Source organism: Pezoporus occidentalis, unplaced genomic scaffold (genome assembly GCF_034315485.1).
Source record: "Pezoporus occidentalis ecotype Australia unplaced genomic scaffold, CSIRO_AGI_Poc_V1 ctg11, whole genome shotgun sequence".
In the NCBI taxonomy this organism is placed as follows: Eukaryota; Metazoa; Chordata; class Aves; order Psittaciformes; family Psittacidae; genus Pezoporus; species Pezoporus occidentalis.
This window is the reverse complement of record NW_026912886.1, coordinates 133,600-154,855: the sequence shown is the minus strand read 5'-3', so window position 1 is coordinate 154,855 and position 21,256 is coordinate 133,600. Positions and strand designations below refer to the sequence as shown.

General features: G+C 40.2%; 1 protein-coding gene across 9 annotated transcripts in view; it reads right to left on the bottom strand.

The window, feature by feature from the left end:
- CIB2 (calcium and integrin binding family member 2) overlaps positions 1 to 21,256 on the bottom strand; it is a 45,438-nt gene that overhangs the window by 11,993 nt on the left and 12,189 nt on the right. For 4 of the 9 annotated variants that reach the window (XM_062625714.1, XM_062625680.1, XM_062625697.1 and 1 more), the window contains exons 2-3: positions 17,466 to 17,500; positions 2,909 to 3,020 (exon numbers count right to left, since the gene is read on the bottom strand). In XM_062625714.1, the coding sequence (XP_062481698.1) occupies positions 2,909 to 2,998 (90 nt within the window). In that variant the 5' untranslated portion in view covers positions 2,999 to 3,020; positions 17,466 to 17,500. Of the gene's footprint in view, positions 1 to 2,908; positions 3,021 to 7,470; positions 7,946 to 8,256; positions 8,347 to 8,424; positions 8,577 to 17,465; positions 17,501 to 21,256 lie in introns of those variants that run through there. The other 5 variants (XM_062625723.1, XM_062625688.1, XM_062625707.1 and 2 more) reach the window with 4 other exon arrangements.

The following is a 21,256-nucleotide window of genomic DNA, read 5'->3' as shown; positions in this document are numbered from 1 at the left end:
TTGAAATTATCACTAATTTTATTAGAATTCAATAGACATTTAGTTCATTTAGTTCTATTTTAAGATTTAAATGTTGGCTTTGTCTTCACCTTGATGAAAATATACCAAAGAAAAAACCCACCTTAACGATTTATTTAGTGCTCTGGTCAAGTTGCAAAGGTTAAAGATGTATTTTTTTACTTCATATATATGAGCTAAAGTTACTACCTAGATAGCTTGGAAAATGAACTCTAGGGGAAAGACTCTTCCTGTCCTCTCCCATCTGGGCAGGTATGAAATGCTCCATGACCAGATTGGCTGTGGTTTATAACAGAGACTCTAGGTGGCATTTTAATATCTTTTAGTGTCAAATGTTTTGAAAGATTTACAGAGGAAGCTCCACCCTCCTCTAACTGATGTTTTACTGGAAACAAGCTCACTAGCTGTTGAAAGCACTTTCTCTATGAACTGCTAGAATTCCTGAAATAAAATGAGTAGTTTGACAGCAATATTTCCAAGGTTCTTCCACAGCTTTAGGAGACCTGGGAGAGACTTAGTATAAAATCTGACATTAAGTATTGTCCTGTTATTTTCATAAAATGAAGTTAGATTACACTGGAGACATCTGCTAAAGGAGGGTCAGAAAGCCTCAAAGACTTAATGTCATGCAAGAAGATAGATTATGATCCACTCACATATGGAAACCTGTAAGGAAGCCTATTATCATTACCACCTAAGATAGCTGAGATAGCAAGATATGCTCCTGTATCTAAAAATCTAATCATAGTCCAGTATAAAATGTCTCATTTCTCTCATCTGAAGTACCAGGCTTCCTTGCAAATATAGTTATCTTCTGTGTCTAAAGTCTTCACAGAATAAGCTGTTCCTTAAGTGCTGAATCCTGTATCACTGAAGCCAAAAAGAATGCGTGTGATTATCATTTCTCACCTTCCTTACTGAACTCAGCCTTTACTTTTCACAAGGCAACTCCCACTAACCCAGCAGCTCAACTCTGAAGTCACGTAACAGAGACAGAGAATTTCATACTGCACTATCAATATCCTAGAGATAACAACATAAAACTTAAAGAACACTGATTGTCTATTCCAGAAGTGCCAGTAGAAGCACCTAAGATGCTACAGTGGTGAATGAGTTGCAGACATGACAGAGAGATGAAACCACTTGCAGTAATGGATGAATGAATCACAACCACTTGGGGATGATACATTTTACCACAAAGAGAGGAATTCAATATTTATGCATAAGTAAAAATAACAAATGGCTGAAAACAATCAGAATACTTCAAGATGCTCCCACATATTTAGACAATACTATTTCATCCTCCCAGCTACTGAAAAAGCTGCATAGTTTATATTCACATAGTTAAGACCATTAGTAATTTTTCCATGTACTGTATTCCATACAACACTGATTTGCATTTTTAATACAGCTGCCCATCCAACGTAAGAGCACTTCAGTAAGCCAGGCAAATATTCCTATTTCAAGATGAACCATCTTCTTCCTTTTGTACTAGCTGGTAAGCTTCAAATGACTGGTTCCAAGTAACAGCTAAAAGCAGTCCTTTGATTAAACCATCTTCGATAAATCTCACTGGCCATTAAGAATAAATCCAGCAGGTCTAGAGATTGCTATCAGAAGGATCACTGTGTACATCTCCCCAGAAGCAATCTGTAGCATTCTGCTCCAAAAAGCACTTAAGTAATTTTTGCAGACTAATGCTGTCTTTGCCAAAATGCTTTGTGGCAATGAATTCCTCGATATATCCACACTACGGCAGCTGGCTGTACATAATTTCATGGAATACCTCCTTGTCCTTGTGAAAAGTTGTGCATGACTGTTCTCTATTCACCTGCTGATGTCTTAACGTGATCCCATGATGTCATACAAAAAGGACTTAGATCAGGCATTCCAATTCCTAACTTTTAGCTCCATTGAGTCATTTAACACTAGACTTCAGAATACAGCCCGAGGGCCTCATTAGGTCTGCTTGTGCTAGCAGCTTCTTGCAGGCTACTGGTTTTGATAGCTAATTACATCTTAAATCTAATTTTAGATAATCGAGTTTTAAATCTTTGTTGCTATCTCCACATGGAACTCAATTTGAGGTAACTAAAACACAGGGCATTTTTTACAAGTGTTAGTCATTTTGCCTGTTGCCTAATTTCCTTATTTATATAATAAGGAAAAGCAATACAAACCTTTGTGCTGTACAAAACTTATGCTCAACATTTATAAGACATCTGAATGGTTATGGCTGTGCTTCCCCCCCGCCATATTCAATATCTTACAACATTAAGGAAGAATTTCTAAATCATTAAAATGAAGTGGAAGGCCATCAGTTTCAAGGTTTTTATGTCATGGCTCTTAAAAAGCTTAATAATACTTCATGCAAGTGTAACAGTGAACAAACAGTTGTATCTACATGATAAAACTTTAAAGCTGTCAAATAATTGGCATCCATGAAAGAAAACCAGAGTTCAATGCACTGTTTAAAAAATAAATGAGATATTTGTCCCATTAAAACCACATTAAATTGTGAAACTGACAAAATAATAACAAATCATCTGGTAAATTTCCTGTCAACACAACGAGATAAGAACTTCTGCTTGCTAACCGGCTTTTCACACAGAAATCCAACTGGCTTCTAAGGATCAATATATGCAAAGTGGAAAGACCATTAGATTTATATTTCCTACTCATTTAACATCTACCCTGACTACCTCTGCAAGACAGACATCCACCTAAATATTTTTCTGTTTCTGTGGTTGGTTTTGCTATTGAACAGTAACAGGAAAGGGTAGGCCTCAGCATGCCACATTGCTTCAGGATATCTAACTCACACGGTAAAACCTCTGGCAGATAAGCTGCATAACTTAAGATACAGTTTGTAAGCAGTCAGAAGTGATACCTTTAGCTCAGGCATGTTTATTATAAGCTGCATAGGTAGTTTAACATCTGGGTCCTTTGTATAGTCCATAGGCACAACGTTTGGTGCCATTTCATGGTATCGGCCATGCAACCTGGAAACAAGCAGAAAGAAAACAGCCAATAACCAATTTTAAGTAACCAATTCCATTCATACAGTAATCAGACACAGATCTGTCTTGCAGCTCTCATTATTTTTAGTGACAAGTCTGAGCCCACCGAATTCCCATCTTTTTGACACAAAGAGGGCTTTGATGCAGTATCTAGTGTAACTGCTACTAACACTCATGTGTAACTTGAGGTACGTAACTAAGTGGTGTCACACACTCCCTGTATATAGTATTTAAGCATTGTACATATTGCCACATGCACAGAAGTAGACCTGGGCCAATGTACTAACACTGTGAGTATAATCCAAGGATCACAGCTGAGTGTGATATAATCAGCATGAAGGTATGACCTGCCATTCCTCTATGAAATACCATATGTGTAAGAAGAATAGGAAAGATTAGGTAGTTGCTGCTCACAGAAAACTTAGAAATCATAAATGTAATGTACTATAAACTGTAACTTTTATCATATGTGAAAATTTTGTCTTACATGTAATTCTCAAACTGCTTAGGGCAGAAAGCAATCATTTTGCTGCCTTATGTACTAACACAGAGTATTCTGGTCTCTCATTAGGTCACATGTGCTATTTATATATATTTAAAAGCTTTTTTCTTTGTGTTATAATGAAAAAAGTCACAAAACAAGGTATATTATCAACTGCAAATCAAGACTAATATGTTTGAAACAGCAGAACATAAACTGGTAATACAGCAGGCAATATCTCACCAACCCCTGCACCTTTACAGCTTTACCTTCAGCAGCCCCTCAGTCAGTCCCACATGAAACTGAGCTATCTCAGATTAACGAGGGCAATAAATTTCTAAAACTAGGAGGAAATAATCCACAAGCATCTCTTTTCTCAGCATCTCTTTGGGCATGATTATGATGTGCCACACATCACGTGAAATGGAACACAGAAACATGTTTTGTCTGGATCTTAGGAAACTCATGTCTTTACACTGTGCAGCAATATATCGTGCCATACAGGAAATTAAATATCCACCGATCTAAGCCTATTTCAGCTGCTGACCACAGCTCACCCTGACATTTCATAAATACTGTGTAATTCAAGATGCAATAGCCATTTCCCGCTCCAGCAACTGATTTCTCTGTTGTAAACAGCAGCTACAAAGATGCCCCTAATACAACAGAAAAAAGCCAGCTTAAAAGCACTTAAAGGAAAGCAAACCTTTCAAATCAAATATCCACCTATAGATTTTCCTTTTAAAGCCAGAACACTGAAATGGTGTTCTGGTCTTCATGAAAATAACACATTAATCATTGGAACAGCTTGACCATTGTGGGCATCATTTCAAAACACACCAGCCAGCAACGTCTGCTTATTTTAACTGCCAGGATTGTCTTCACTGCTTTTTCCAGTATTAGACTTCTCTGCATTTGGTCTGTCTCATCCAACAGGACTATGAATACAGACACTGAATTGGGCATCTTAAAGGAGTAGGGGGGCTATAGGGATGCTGGGGATGGACTATTCATTAGGGACTGCAGTGATAGGACAAGGGGTAATGGGTTCAAAATTAAACAGGGGAGGTTTAGATTGGATATAAGGAAGAAGTTCTTTACTGTAAGGGTGGTGAGGCACTGGAATGGGTTGTCCAGGGAAGCTGTGAATGCTCCATCCCTGGTGGTGTTCAAGGCCAGGTTGGACAGAGCCTTGGGTAGATGGTTTAGTGTGAGGTGTCCCTGCCTTGGAACTGGATGATCTTAAGGTCCTTTCCAACCCTAACTATTCTATGATTCATAATGTGTTTCAGAAAACACAGATGGGATTGGAATAAAGTTATCCATGTTTCATAGTTTACTAAGCTTGTTCTATTAATCTAAAATGCAAGGAATGGAATTTCTCTTAGTTTTCAATAAAGAACTCTCAAGAAACCTTGTCTGCAACAAAAAATATTGCTTGGTCAATTTCTACTGGGAATGAACATGTGACAGAAGTCTGGGAATGTAGTGGGAAAGTATCTGTTACTGAAACACAAGCATATCACAAGAACCTATTAACTGACAAAAAAACCCCACCCACAACAGTGGGAATTTAAAGTTCCTTTAGTGCTGGGAATAACACAGTGCTACAATAGAAACTGAATCCTAAGATGACAAATAAGAAGTACTTATTACGGGTGCATAAAGCAGCACTTGACTGTCACCACTGTGACCCACAGAGACCTAGTACTCAGTACTATTTTGACAGAAGTATTAAAGCTTCTTATGATGCTCACCAAATTAAGTAAGAAGTTTTGAAACAAGTATCTACAGAGCAAGTAACATTATTCTAACATAAGGAATACCCTCGTAAGGCATGTGACAGGTGGCAATGCTGTGTCCCAGGCACTATCTGCTGTGAGGCAACAATCTTGTTTCAAGGATGAAGGCTTAGAGGGAGAGCGATCAAAGAGAGGACACAGCCACAGCTCTACCAGCTACTTACTGACATTCCTTTTCTCAGGACAAACGTTTGGTCCCTTTACAACATGCAATATCAGTGCAAAGTAAACCCTTCATTTATTTCTTGCTCCCGGAATTGACCATCTTGCCCACAGAAATGAAAATCACCTATTTATACTGAAATGATTCCAAACTCTACAGCAGCTGAAAGAAGAATCTAGTTTTTCAGCTGGAAGGATTTGTGATGTTAATTGCAGGGCACTTAGAAGAGCAGCTAGGTTTTGCATTAGAACTACCATCTACTCTGTCTTCCCAGATAAGGCCAGCAAAAGCACTCCTCTTACTGTGGTGGAGCACCAGTAGTGGGTCCATCTGATGGCACCAGGATAAGTACAATTACTTGGGTTTTCCTACTACTTCAGACAATGAGCTTTTGCTGTTCCATCAAGAAAAATGATCCTAGCCTAGCACATTCACACCTCCATACAATGTAAATACACTCATTTCAGAAGGCATCTCCCAAAAAATTAATTCAAAGTATCCCTCAGAAGGGATTAGATTTTAGCTAAAAACATTGCAAAAGGACACAGGATAAACAAGTTCCTTTAGCTTGCTGCCACAGATTATAATGGAACAAATTCCTCTTTCCTTTCTGCAAGGAGTCACAGCCAGAAACACCAAGTTAACCACCACATCTGCTGACAGAACTCAATTTTTGCAGTCAGAAAGGAAAATGCATGGCCCAGGGATGCAAGGTGGGGAAAAACAACCAAAGCAAGAAAACGACTCCCCCACCAAACATCTTTACCATAATACACATACCTACCTATACATGTTAGTATGTCCAGTTTCTACACCTCTATTTTATTCAGAAACATCCATAATGCACATAAGATTTATTTTCACAGAAATCTGTTAATATGTTCCCAGTCCATCCCTTTGAAGTAAAGTCTTTCTTTTGTCTCTGAAGAGGAGCAGAAAGGAGTTGCCAGGCACTCCTGTAAGCAAACAGCTTTCCAGCACACGGCTCAGCAGGACTCTGCTAGGATACCTGGAAGGCTTCTGATGAACACAAAAACCTGCAAATAACTAACTGCAGATTTGAGGACAGCTCTGGTACTCTGTTCTCCTCCCACTAACTCTTCCATTGATTCACCAAATCACTCTGATATCTGTAGGTATAAGTGCTTTCCACCTGAGTGGATTTCACACTAAAGCATCCAAATGAGTCTGTAGCAAGTGGCTGTGACCCAACTTCTGCAAAGTAAATTACAGCACAAAATACTTTCACACATTTTTATCTGCAAGGATCCTGCAACTCTGTTTGTGCTAGCTTCGTTACATGGCATGATCAGCTAACATCACAGTGAAAAAGGCCATAAGATTTCTATACCTGAGGTTCCAAATCAATATGCAATATGTTGCACAGGCTCCATTAGCCTTTACAATAAAACAAATGCAAAACCCCAACCGACTGAACAACAAAAAGTAGTAACACCTTCTCCCACTCAAAGCTCTTCATGCTGGCAAGTTCTTCAGGGACACCATGTACTGGTTTACGGCAAACTGGATTGCCGGTCTCGAGTGGCCAGATTTTGCAGATAACAGGTTAAAGAAATGACAGAGCTGCTTCAGTCTCTTAAAGGATTCTGTGAAAGCCACATGTCTTTTTGCATGAGTTTCAGCAATGCTTCTGTTTACTGGAGTAACCCACATTACACTAGGTGAGTACCTACCTTTTGACAAGTAAACTGGATGCATTTCTGATTATTCTATACCACAATGTAAAGATCAGCAGACATGAGGGTTATTTACACCCACAATCCTCCTACCTTTGTGCAATACGCCACTACATCAATTTGTCATGCCACTGCCATGCTTGGACCAAGTACCATGACCAATGCTGTGAGTCAGACCCAGTAACCATCTCCCCAGTGCTGCACTGTTTGGCACTGTACATATTACTATCTGCTCTGACACATCTCTCAATAACATCAATTACTAACTATAAATAGAAAATAAACCAACCTCTGTGGTAAAGGCTGTAATATTTCTCCTGTTCTTAGAGAAGCAGAAGGCACTTCGGGTGAGTTGAATACATCAGAGCAGTTATGACCTACAGAGGGAAAGGCTTTTTGTCCTTTTACTCAAGAAGCATCTCTGAAAATAACCTAAAGCTGCTTTAGCTGTCAGAGCTCGTCACAGAAACATTTGTGTCTTGTCAGGGGTTTTGCAGTGTCATCTGAACACATAGATTTGGGAAGATTGCCATTATTATCACATACAGACCACTACATATGCTCAGAAGGCCAGGCCCTGCAACCAGCGTCACTGTCTTTGCAGTAGTGATTACAGATCATGGAGTGATAATCGCTTCAAAACAATTCTTCTGGATGCATGCAGAAGCATCTTCACCTTCCTGGATGGACTCTTTGTTTCCAGGATGCCTTATGTATCTGCATGGAAGAAGGAGAGGAAAAGCTGGCAGTGTTGACTAGTGTCTTCCCTCCACTAAGCTTGATGTACTATATTCAAGGATTAAGGCTGTGATTCTGTATCACTTTAACCTAGTCTGAACTCAAACTGCCCTTGCAGAAGTTCCAAGCCCATCCTCCCACCCCCCTTGAATAAGCACTAACACTTCAGAAACTGCAGTGAGCTTCAGGAAGATGATGTGTTTGAAAACACAAAGGTTTTCAGTCATCTCCTTGAAGTAACTGCACAGCTGCAACTGCAGCATTGCCTGTGCAAGTAAATAGGGATTTACTGTTTGTATTCAATTAACCTAATCAGTAAGGGCAGAACAAGACTTACCCCTGTAGGCAGCAGAAAGTTTAAAATCTCTTCAGCTGCCCATCAACCAATGAAAACCAGAAAAGCTGTGTTCAGAACAAACCCCCACCAAGGCACAGACAGTACTGCCTCCAGACAGCTTACTGCTTGCTTATGCTAACATGCATTCTCCCACTTTGAGTATTTTACATGGTAAAAGGTGGGTCAGAGTCTGTCCCCACTTCTCAAGGGTGTAGCATCCTGAAGTCAGCAAGGGTGACACTGTGAGGGTATTTGCTGGACACACTTGTCTGGGATGTCTCCAACCTCATAACAGAGCCTCCAGCTGCACCTGTGCAGACCTGAAAAAAGAGATTTCTAAGCTTACACCCTGCAGGGTTTGTTTTAATTTGCTATTTCACTTTGAGAGAAATCAGATTGTACCCAAGGTCACCAGTGGGTGGGTTAAAACACAGAGCAGGCTTCCTTGGCTTGACATACATAAATCACCACCATTAAATGGAGTGACACCACTTTATAGCTAGCTGGCAGCCTTTGTAATAAGAACTCTTCACTAAAGGAGTGCTGAAAACAAAAGATAAGTTTGTAATGGCTCGCTGATTAGAAATAAGGAGAGGCTTTAAAGTGGCCTTTAGAACCTAAGAAACATCTCACCAACCCTCCTGCCTTCATAGTACCAATCATTTGATTTCTGTTGTAAAGGGAAAACTTTTTTATTCAGCAATATATACCCAATTTACTCCTAAATAACAGGAATCCACTCAGACTTCAACATTACAATCAAGACCATCCCCAGGAGTAAATTCTAGATTGCTCTGCCTATTCACGGAAAATAAACAGCAAAATGGCTTACTTAGAACAATGAAAGAAACCCATGAGTGCTGATGAACGGTCCCACACAGGGCTTGTGCATGACCTGATCAGAGACTGCCTGTACAGAATGGAATAATCTAGGGAAGCAGCAGCTCCAGAGAAACTTTCTTGTTGCTGTTCAGTTGCACTTTCAGTTATTCACTACTATCAAAGCTATAGGCTCTTGTCCTGATGCCAGAGTTCAGCAGAACAGCTGGAGGACTTCTTGTAATATGCAGAGAAGAATTCACCACTCCAGAGACCATCAAGAAAGAGCACTGACAAGCCTATCCATAGCCCTGGAAAAGGACAGATCTCAAGATGGGATAGCGCAGACCATGGAACAGAATACCTCATGCTGATGCAAAGACATTGATGGGAACTGATTTACAACTGATGCTGCAAAGACTGTTGAGGTGCACATGCTCTCTTGTCCTATAGTGCTATTATTGCAGATGGACGTATGTGTGATTGGAGAGCTGGGGAACAGGTCCAGAGAGACTTATATCCATAAGTCTGACACACACAGTGAAGAAGTTGCCATAGCTCCAAGAGAAGGAGGTTCTTTAATCTGGGACTGAGAAACTGAGGAAGGAGAGGCCTTAGGGGCTGCCTGCAACTCATAAGGAATGTACTTGCAGAGTCTCACATTTATGCTATACATTCACAAACTGCTTTGGCAACAGTTAAAGGTCGCATACGGTAACTAAGGCATAAACGTCTACTGCAGCATTCTCTCAGTGAATTCCTGCCTCCAAGGACTGCAGGAGTTTAGAACAGTTTATTAGGGAAAGGGGCCTACCATATGAACCTAAAACAAAAATAACAGGAAACTTGGTGCCACATCTGAAGGCACCAGTCTGATGGAAACTGGAATCACAACTCACTAAATTGCCATCCTTTGATGAAAGGATGAAGAACAAAGAATAGTGGGAAAGTCAAGCAGGAGGTGTTAAAAGGTGAAGGCACTTGTTAACATTTCTGTTACTGGCATGCCTTGTGCCTTCTATGCTTTCACTTGAAGTTGTTAACTGGACACAGAAATCAGGTTGTTAAAAGGTAGCATAAAAGGAAGAGAAAAGGTGGATAGATGAGCCCTCTGCCAGCTCTTAGTTAACATCACAAGCCTTCTTTTATCTCTGCAATGCAGCAGTAGAAATTCATTCCAGACAATACGAGGTAAAAATCCTCCTGAACCATCTGCAGTAAAATTAAAGAGAAATTGTGCATGAGAAATATTTGGGGCAGATCATTTATAATAATAAATTTATTCTAAAAGATCTAGCTGCACTTAGGAAGGCTTTGCTTTTCTGTGCATGTAACTGCTGTTCACTACATGATGCATAGTAAGTGCAGAGAAAACGAGGTTGGAGTGGTTTTCCTTCCTTGAAGCACCATGAAAATCCTGCTCCCAGGCCTCTCCACTGCTGGTGATTAAGTATTAAAAATAAAAACCACACAGTGAATGAGGCTGTAGGGGACTTTAGAGCCATCTGCTCCAACTCTGTGCCAAGCAGGGGCACCTAAAGCAGGCTGCCCAGGACCACGTCCAGATGGCTTCTGAATGTCACCCTCAAAGGAGGTAAAAAAGATTATTATCATAGAGTGGTTTGGGTTGGAAAGGACCTTAAGATGATCTAGTTCCAACCCCCTGCCATGGGCAGGGACACCACATGCTAAACCATGTTGCCCACATGTCTAACCTGGCCTTGAACACCTCCAGGGATGGAGCATTCACAACTTCTCTGGGCAACCTGTTCCTGTGCCTCACCACCCTGACAGTAAAGAATTTCTTCCTTATATCTAACCTTAACTTCCCCTGTTTAAGTTTGAACCTGTTACCCCTTGCCCTACCACTACAGTCCCTAATGCTCTCCAGCATCCTTGTAGTCCCCTTCAGATATTGGAAGGTTGCTAAAATGTCTCTCTGCTATGTTCTCTTCTCCAGGCTGAACAGCTCCAACTTTCACAGCCAATCTTCACACGGGAGGTGCTTGAGCCCCTTATCATCCTCATGGCCTCCTCTGGACTTGCCAGTACTCCAGATTCCATACACATCAACACTGAGCATTATTTTATCCTCCCCTGAGTCTAGCAAAACAGGTACAAACTGACTAAAATACAGTAAAATGAAAGCTTGATGGTACAGGAGGATACAGAAACTTTGTTTATAACAATATTAGAAGCATAATTAACAAGAAGATGAGGAGCAGCTTCAGAATATATGTTCTTTCTCTATGTAGTGTTGCAGTAAACTCAGGAAGATTCCCAATGGTATAGAGCTCCCCCAAACTTTATTCTCTTGGTACTCACTTCTTTTTTTCCCAAGCTGACAAAGTTGGAATTTCCTCTTTCTGCTTAAGAGCCCCAGACTGGAAGATTGGATGTTACAAAAACAGGAGCTGGGTTCTAACCCTTCCTCCATCTGCAGATCAGCTTGTTCCACAGGGACAAGCACGCCCCCAGTTTGCTGCATTTGCTCCCTTATAAGGAAGGCTTTCCAGACACTTGGAAGGAACCACTGCTTATCTCCTCAGCTTCACTCGCAGGCAGGTCTCTGATTTAAAACCCAGATTGTAGCTCAATTGGCTAGAAGGATTCCTCTGCACCTCACCTTTCACCCCTCAAGAACATGCCAAGAAACAGGCAGAGAAGGCACAGAATTACTGGTTTTCTTCTACAGAATGGTTCAAAGCTGGTGCTCCACTTGGTGATTTAGTGCCATGCTCCCGCAGCAGTTGTCTTGCTGCGTTGTTAGTTTCAAGCTACACAACTTGAATTTACATTCCAAGCTCTTTGGCTAGGACACACATCCAAGAACACCTGTGTCTGAGTGCTTGGGTACTTGCCAAATCACACTAGTCTGCAGGGAGAAAGAAAAACAGATGGGCTGGCAGACAGAGGAGCCTTATTCCTGGAAAAAAAGCTGGTCTGCTAGAAAATCAGATTTACAATACTGAGTAATACTGCCTTGTAAGAGGCAACTCAACCATTTTTTCCCATTTACAATAATAGGAGAAGCACATTATATAAACACATGCATTGCCATGAATAAAGGGTTTTCCCAGCCTTTATTCATATGTAATTGTCCCCTGATATTCCTGTTTCTCTCCTGTTTTCCAGTACAACAAAACTTTTTTGAATAGTGATGCCCAAAACTGGACAGTTTCTTGCTACTGAGGTCCCAACAATGCTGACTGGAATGGAATTCTGGTTTATGGACAGTGCTGAGGTTAATGCATCCTAATACACATTTCGCTTTTCTGCAAAGGCATGAGGGGGTTTTGTGTCTGTTACAATGGTGCTTGCTTTCCTCAGACCAGCTAACTACCGGCCCTTGGGTTTTTGGTTACAGTGCATTCTGTACTTGAAATTTTTTCTCAGTTCTCTGTACTTGACTGTGTAAATGTCCTGTAGTTCATTTTGGATCTAGTAATTCCTCTAACACTATGAGCACTGCAGAAAAAGCTCATCTCGATCTTCACAGCTTCTGCACCCCTCTTCACCTCAATGTTTCTCACCATTCTACCATTCTTACAGCTTTTTTAAGTAGGTTCAGTAGCACCTTAGCCAAGAGATCAGCACATTTACACAGGTAGGAAAGGACTAACACATACAGGAATATACCAAAGGCCTTAGGAAAATAAAGATATGTTGCATCTGCTTCTTTTCTCTTATCCATAAGAGCAGCCACTCAAAGGAAGAGATTTGCTTGTCACAAATGCACAGTGGCTGCCTCTGGGCAAGTTCTAGGCATTATGTTCTAGGCACTTAGGAAGTCTCCCAGTGTGTTTTGGCTTCTTTCCATGCACCAAGGTTGTGTCCTGAAGTTCTACACACTGATCCAATTTCCACATTCTCCCTAAGAAAAGAAGCATGTTTTCAAAGCCCTAACACACACATACCATCAAAACCACTGCAGTCTTAACTTATTTTTCCTTACATCCATTTTCGTTACTCTGTGTTTAGTTCTTCTTCACCTTAAATTCAAAAATTCTACTATTTCCTAATAATTTGCAGTTTATCCACACTCGGATAATGAGTCCTCAGCCCCTGCAGCCACAGCCTGTGTTTATGTTTACTGAACTTGATGCTGATACCAAAGTTTTATACACTCAAGTTAGACTAATCCAATCTAATACCTTACTGGTACTGAAACTGGCACTCTCCTCATTTTCAGTTGCATCTGCTCACTCTGGTTCTTGTCCAGCTTTAGCACTCATCTGATCCCTTGGAGAGCTGATTCAGCTCATTAAACCAGCAGAAAATAGATTTGTTGTTGTTTGGGCTTTTTGATGGGCTACTTTTCCTGCAGCGACAGATAAAAACACTTAGCCCATTTCACCTAATTGCAGTCTCATGCTGGCTTACATCAGTTTGAATCGATCTGAATTAGAGCTGCCGTCTTCATCTCTTCCCCCTCACCTCCACAGCTGTGCCCCCTCCCTGGTACCATCACTCCCACTCCTGCTAATGGATGGCGAGCCAGCCGAGGGGGTCATAACCCACCATATTCCCACTCACTAGAGCTTCACCTCAGACATGGAGAGAGACCTCTCACGTCTAGTCTGTTCCCTAGACAGCAATTTGTATTCAGCAGTTTGTGTACAGTAAATACTTTTGATTGTGTTATTATCTGCCATATCATAAATTGCTTATGTATAGAGGCTCCCAATAAGCAGAAACATCACGTTCTGAGGTGAAGGCAGAAGAGGAAGTACAATGATTCTGAGTGATTATTCTTTCTTACATGATTTTAGGCCTTTACAGAACTATTCTCATGATTTTATTCTTCTAAGCTTTTCACAATCAAACATTAATATTGAGCTGTGTTCATTTTTCACAGCCCATTAATTTAATCTCATACCCTTTTACACAAACATATTCTAAGGCTGCACTGCTTCTCACAGGTATTTTGGGGTTTGCTCTTTTTGATACAGACAGGGTGCAAAGTCATGCAGGGAATGGCTTCCCTTATTTCCTATGCACAGCCCAGAAGCAGAAAAGTTTTCTTTAGCCTAACATCAATAATGTAATTGAGTCTAAGTGCATGCTTTGCTCTCTTCTCAGCAAACAAACTGTTTCCTTACAGCTTCATTTGCAACATACAAAATGCATTACTAGGCTTTCTCTGCACTCAAGCTGAGGGCTATCCCATATTTCTCATTAGAAGTTACATTTCAATTTCACAACAAATTATAACAGTTTGGGGTGTTATCATTAGCATCACTCATGCCCTTTTATGTTACTGAAGAGAGAAAAGCAAACCAAGACAGAATTCTTCATTTATATTTCTATGCCTTTTAGACAAAGAGCACTTAGTAAGAATCTGTCAGGGTTGGTTTAACTTGCACACTGTTTGCCACATTCAACACTTCGCTGTTCTGTTTCAATGACCAGATGTACCAGGTGACAATACAACTCCCAGAGATACCATAAGCCCCAAATAACACTTAGAACAGCTTTTTAGGTGCCATAAAATGTAAAAGCCACAGCTAAGACCACTTTCAGCACACAGTGTATGAAGATAGTTCTCATGATCCTTATCAAGACAGAACTTGCAATCTAAACAGACACAGGAAATATTATCCTCATACTCACAAGGCATAGAAATATTAAGCGTAGTTAACACAGACAAATTACATTGGTAATTTTTCAAAGATGCTCAGAGTAATAAAGCAAAGAGGAGCTTGCAATTCCCAAGTCCGTATCCCACCCACAGTCCCCATGTCAAGCTTTCTTAGCTAGAAAAGCATCCACTTCTTCTTGAATAGCGTAAGAATTTTTTCCATAATGCAATGCTGCTTGCCTTATCATTAAGCCCTATGAAATACAGTGACCTTCTCTTCTCTGTCACACTTGCCATGCAAGGGAAAAAGAAGATTAGAAATCATCTGTCTGCAAATGCAGTTTCAAATTATGGTTTTGAAAGAGATAAACAGTGTTGTGTCCAGCACGGTGGCATCTGTGGTACTGCACAAATCCTAAATCAAAGAGGAAAGAAAGATGCACTTCTACTCAGATAGTCCTTTATGCTGCCAACAGTCCTGCAGGACAATGGAGTGTTCTCACTTACTGAAGTACACTGGCCTGTTTTACCATTACCAAAGGTCCAGTATGCAGTCCAGCAGCAGGTTTTGAATATGGCATACACCAACAAGCAACCACAGACTATTGGTAGGTAAAACACACTTGCAAATCCAGATCATTTTTTTGCTATTTTTAGACTATTCTGACACACTGCCTTCAGTGCCCTGATACTGAACTTCAGCACAGGTTCTGTCTGTCCCACATGCCTTCATTTCAGTCAGTTTTCACCTACTTTGTCCAAGTCACACATCTCTACAAGTAGTTTTTGATCCACTGCAGCCCACAGAAAGAACAGAACTTGCCGACTCTTCAGTTCACGGCCAGATTTTGCAATACTATGAATTCGCTTTGCTGACCATACAAAGGCATTTTCTAATTTCATTACTTTAGAATATCTTGCCTTGAAATTTACAGTGTATTTTTCAAGGTTCTCTTTCTATGTCTTCTCTGTTGCACATGATGGTTCAGATTTACAGTCTGGAAATATTTTTCACATCAAGAATGTTTTCCAGATCTATTCAGATACAGCAGTTACCCAATTACAACTTTGATTCCTTATTTTACAGTTCTGAGGCCATTCTCCCCTGGCCAATGTTACAGTCTTTCTAGAAAATTGGATGGATTCTATGTCATATTCTTTAAACTGGGGCTATAGTACATATACAAATTTAGGTTAGATATACGGAAGAAATTCTTTGCTCTGAGGGTACTGGGACAATGGCACAGAGTGCGCAAAGAAGCTGTGGCTGCCCCACCCCTGGCAGTGTTCAAAGCCAGGTTGGATGGGGCTTGTAGCAGCCTGGTCTGGTGTAAGGCATCCCTGCCCATGGCAGAGGGTTGGCACTGGATGCTCTTAATGTCCTTTCCAACCCAACCCATTCTGTTATTTTATGATTTTTATTTAGGCTGCACTACTTTTTGTAGGGTGCCACAAACTCAGAATGATAGCTCTTCACAGTCGGCAATTATGCATCATTCCTAGAGGTTGGCAGCTTGATACCTGCTTTGCCAAACAAGTTCCATCCATACTATGGTAATTCACTTTTGTGGACACTAGTATCTCCGCTGGAGCCAGCCTAGATTAAGCTGAGCTTACCTTTGGGCCAGCTATGACACACTCACTGCACACATTGCAATTCATTCAGTCACACCATTAGGTGTCATGAAAATGTACTCCAACAGCGTGACTAGATTTTTAAATCATAACAATTCTATAAGAGGGACCTGGACCAAATTAAATCCTAGCTTAGGTGGTGGTTTGTAGTGCTCTTACTGCATAGTGGTTTCAGAGATGTTGTGCACTGCTGAGGAGTATACCGTACCTCTGTGAGTAATGAAAACAAGGTATGCAAGAAATGAGCTTAAATACCACCTCTTTTTTTTTCTAGCAAAAGATAAAGCACTCCACTCAAAGCCAGACTGTAAGTTTTTGCACTTAACAGTCCCTGAAAATCAGTCTTCCTGAGTGTTACAGCAACAGAGCAGAGGCAAAGAATGTTTCTCTCGGAGACAATGTTTATTTTTGATATCAAAGCAGTTCCTAGTGTTTATGGAAAACCCATTTTTTTATGGCTGAGAAGATATTCAAATTTGAGAATCCTGAAGCATTATGAGGTCCAAGGTCTAGATACATACCTCAGATTTATTCTCATTCCCTAAAGGGGCAGGCATCCTCCGAGAAACAGCAGCGGTACTGACAGGACAAGATCTACGTCATACTTTTACAGATCCTTAATCTGAATGGTTAGAAGGTGAAGAACCCACAGCAAGATCCAGGGCAAGAAGTCAGCATATACATAAGCAGAAATTACTTTAGTTCAGCTCAGTCCATCACCACTGAGAAAAACCCAAGTCCCTTCTATTGCAAACAGCGATCCCAATATTTATGATTGGGAAAGTCTGTGCAGACATAAACATTCTCACTGCTCTGTAATTGAAGTTCCACCAGTTGTTCCCACACTTCAGCCCATACCAAACCCTGAACTGACTGAAGGATGTGCACTCATTGGTATAACTGAGCAGAAAGGCAGCAAATGCCTTTCATAGAAAGCTGCTGGCTCTCAGCTGCTCAATGGCTCAGCCCTAGAAAAGTTGATGATATTGACATGAAGCTGCTCACCATCTGTTTCCTTAGACACATTCAAATACTGTAAGTGTACCTTGAGCCAATCCTATGCTCATTCATTCACACAGACTACCTGGCTTTATGTGGTTTCCTCACAAGTCAGAAAAGATTTAGTCCCTTCCATACTCATCATGAAGAAAAAAATGTAATGCAATCTACTTACCGAAGGATTTCCTTCCGAGTGAAGAATGTGCAATCCTGTTAAAAACCAGAAAGTATTATTGTACTAGAGAAATAGTGAAAAACAATCCTGCAAATAATCACTTTTCAACCTTTTGGAAGGAAACTCGGATCTGGTAGAAAAACATTAAAGATTGTATTTGTGTACCATCTGCTTTGGACTCAGAAACAATATACACTGTAAAATAACTGAAATATCCTAAGGACAAGGCTATCAGTAAAAATATATTGTTAATGTGAAACTTTAGGAGAAAAATAAAACAAAACCAACAGGCTGCTGAAGTATTTCTCCACTGTGGAATGACAAGACCAGAAACAAAAGTAAATCAAAAAGTAACCCACATGCCAAAAACATTCAATAAATGGATCTAGAAAGCTATAAGTAACTAATAGGTAAAGGAAACTATCTTCTACCTTGGAGTATTCCTCCATTAAAGATGCTTGATTAATAATAAAAATAATGCACTGATTTATTAGTTATTAACTCTTTTTGCTAACAGTGACTTTGCACTCTAGTCACTCTGGCAAAGGCTGCAAACTCCCCAAGTCAGGAACATGGATAAAAGGAAAGGCCCTGTTCCAAACAGCGGGCAAACTGTCCAGCCTCCCCTGTGTATCAACAGAAATTGAAATAACTTACTAGAATGCAAAGTAGAACTGGCTGAACCTGAAAGAGAAGCTTACAGGCATTAACTTGCATTCTAAATGGCTCTGTGGTGGGACTGCATTTACACCGGTTTTATATTCTCTTTATGAGCATCTGGGTTTTGCTCGAACAATTCACATACTTCACAGAAGAACCATAATATGAGCAGCAAAATAGTTTGCATTCATGTATTTCTGCATCAGTCACACAACCAATTATATATTCAGGTGCTGTGAGGAATAATAATCAGTCCCATCTCATTAACAGACATACTCTCTAATCCCCACTATTTTACCCAATATATATTTAGGGCATATTGTGCCCTGCATTTGAAGCTAGGAACACTGGCAGCAAGGATATATTGGATGGCCAGTTTAGAACATTGTTCAGGTCATAAATTCAGAGAATATGCATCTTCTTGTCTTAGAACTAGTGGCTGGTGCAGGTGTGTATATATGTATATGTATGTGTGTGTGGAGCAACAATTAAACCACAAAATTCTTCTTGATTGTCCACTTCTTTCACAGGCCCATCTGATGTGACAAGGCATTTGCCTAAGGATTCAGCTCTTAGTACTTTTCCTCCCTCAATGTAGATACATTTAAAATATCACTAGATGACTTAAAAATACCATATAAGACAACAACATCAGACTTGGGAAGTTGTACATACAAGTAGTATGACTCCCCTAGTCCTGCTCTTCAGTCAACTAGTGAAAAAACATTTCTATCCTAAACTGATTATCATTCTGGCTAAATGCCCGTTTCTTCCAAGAAAGGGAAAAGGAAGTGATCACAGCTAGCTGAAGCAGTCAAGCAGCTTGTCTCAGGCACCCAGCTATGTTATCAGTCCTGCATCATATCAATTATTGAATCTGCTTGCTCTCCTCCATATAATGTGGCAGGAGAAGCAGCTCCTCCTTCAGTGTATTGTGTAGCAGAATAGCATTACAAGGCATAATAGGAAGCACCTTGAGAGCTGCTGACACCGATGTCACATTGTCTGGAACTGCACAAAGTGAAATAGGAGCCAGCTGGTTAAGTTTTCATTAATTCCAGCACACACAACACTTACGGGCAAACTGTCACTTAAGGATGCTTCACTTACTAGCTAAAGGCAGGCGCAATCTCACGAATAATTTTCATGCCCTCAGCAGCAATCATCTTGTAATTATATAGACTTGAGAAAACACTCTTACTTAACTAGGAAGCTGACAGGGAATTGATATGCAAATGGAGATAAAGATGAAAAAGATAAGTTATCCTTTGCCTTCCAGAAATAGTGACAAAATGCCATTGGAAGACACAGGAAGGGAGCAAACCATAAACCTGTTATGCTCAAGATCCACAGAATTTGGTTTTAATCTGAATCATTCTTTGACAAACACTATTGTCCGAGGGGTTTTTTTAATCAAACATTTTTTTTACTAAAAATGTGTTGTTGGATAGATTGCCAGTTCCAGATCACAGCATAAGCATGAGTCTGTGAATGGCAGCAGAATCAAAGATTATCACTTAGCACTTCTGGAAGCAAGTATTGGCGTGCATAATCCAAAACCCACTGATACCAGAAACTTTTATAACAGAAGTAGTTGCAAGTATTTGTCTAACCACTGTTACTGACTGCAGTGCTCCAATTATGTTTGCCCATTACATGGAACTGTGTGTCAGGGATGAGGGGATATCAAAAAAATAGTACAGTGGTTTCACAGACCACTTGCAGAGATCTTAAAGCTACTCAGGGTCAGAGCACCACAAATTAATTGTGACCTGGTCTATACTTTCCATCCACAGCAAAGTTATAGACACCACTCAAGAAACATCTTTCCATTAAGAAGCCTGCCTGGTCTCCAATGGGTAATGTGAAAGCCACGGCTCCAAGTGATCTCTGAAAGAGAAGTCCAGCCATCCATCTTGCTTCTCCCAGATTATTATTTCTGCCTCTTCCTTTATTCAGACTTCACACAAATGAGTAGCATAACTGCATCAGACAATGCCAAAGGAAAGAACTAACGTGTTTGGAAAGTAACCTAGCAAATGGACTCATTTCCAGCTCGAACCATTTCTTTTTAGTGGCTTAGAACATAGCATCGGTAGTGCTGGTAACAAGAGATGAAGCTAAGACAAGTATCTACTGGTGGCAGGAAAGAGAGAGGTGCAGGACTGCCCTAAATCAGATTAATGTCATGATGGAAGAAAGGTCTAAATAACATAATTACATTTTATAGTTGCTGGAACTCCGCAGTTTAATTCCAATTTAATTAAAGACTTTTGGGGAAAGAAACACGGAGGTGATTCATCCAATTTTCTTCTGGCTCCTTCATTCATACAGAAAATACACACTGGTGGACAGAAAATAGAAAACTAACATGTAAAATAACTACCTCATGGGCAAAGGTGAAGTGGATCCTGGAAAGTATTTACCATTTATGCATGCAATGACATTCATCTTCTTTCAAGCCAGAGATATCATGGACAAAAAAAGCAGACATTTGCTATTATGTGGACTGTGTTTGAATTTGTTATAACCTTAAAAATCAATTTCTCTATTCTGTCTGGACACTAAAGCCACTGGGAATCCTGCTAGAAAAGCACAAACTAAATACTGAAAAACACAAACATGTTACCAGAGTTTCCATAATCATTATCAATTCAAGATTCCTGGCAAGAATTTATCTGGACAATCACTGCTTTTTATTTCTAATGCTATACAATGGCCTGAAAAACTTATGCTACCAGGATGCTCCTTGTAGGTTTTAGGTTATCGAGAATAGAGCTTCACCTTGAAAGATCATCTCCTGCGGCCCCTGAGAAAATACGTGCTCTTTTCTAAGGTCAACCATCCCCACTCAGTCTGCCTTGTACCCTTAATAATCAAGCTAATTACAAGTGTGACAAAGGATCACTGCTGGTTTTTTGGAAGTAAGATACCACTTAAACCCATCTGCAATTACCCACTTAACTTCCTTATATTTAGCAAAGTGAATAAAACAAATCAAACAGAAAAATTCCCATTGATTTCAGTGAGCTCATTGGCTTATATAATGGGACTTGGCTCTCAAATTTGGCATTTAGGTGCTTAACTGCCTCTTAAAATACTTATCAGAGAAAGAGACAGACGGCTGGTGT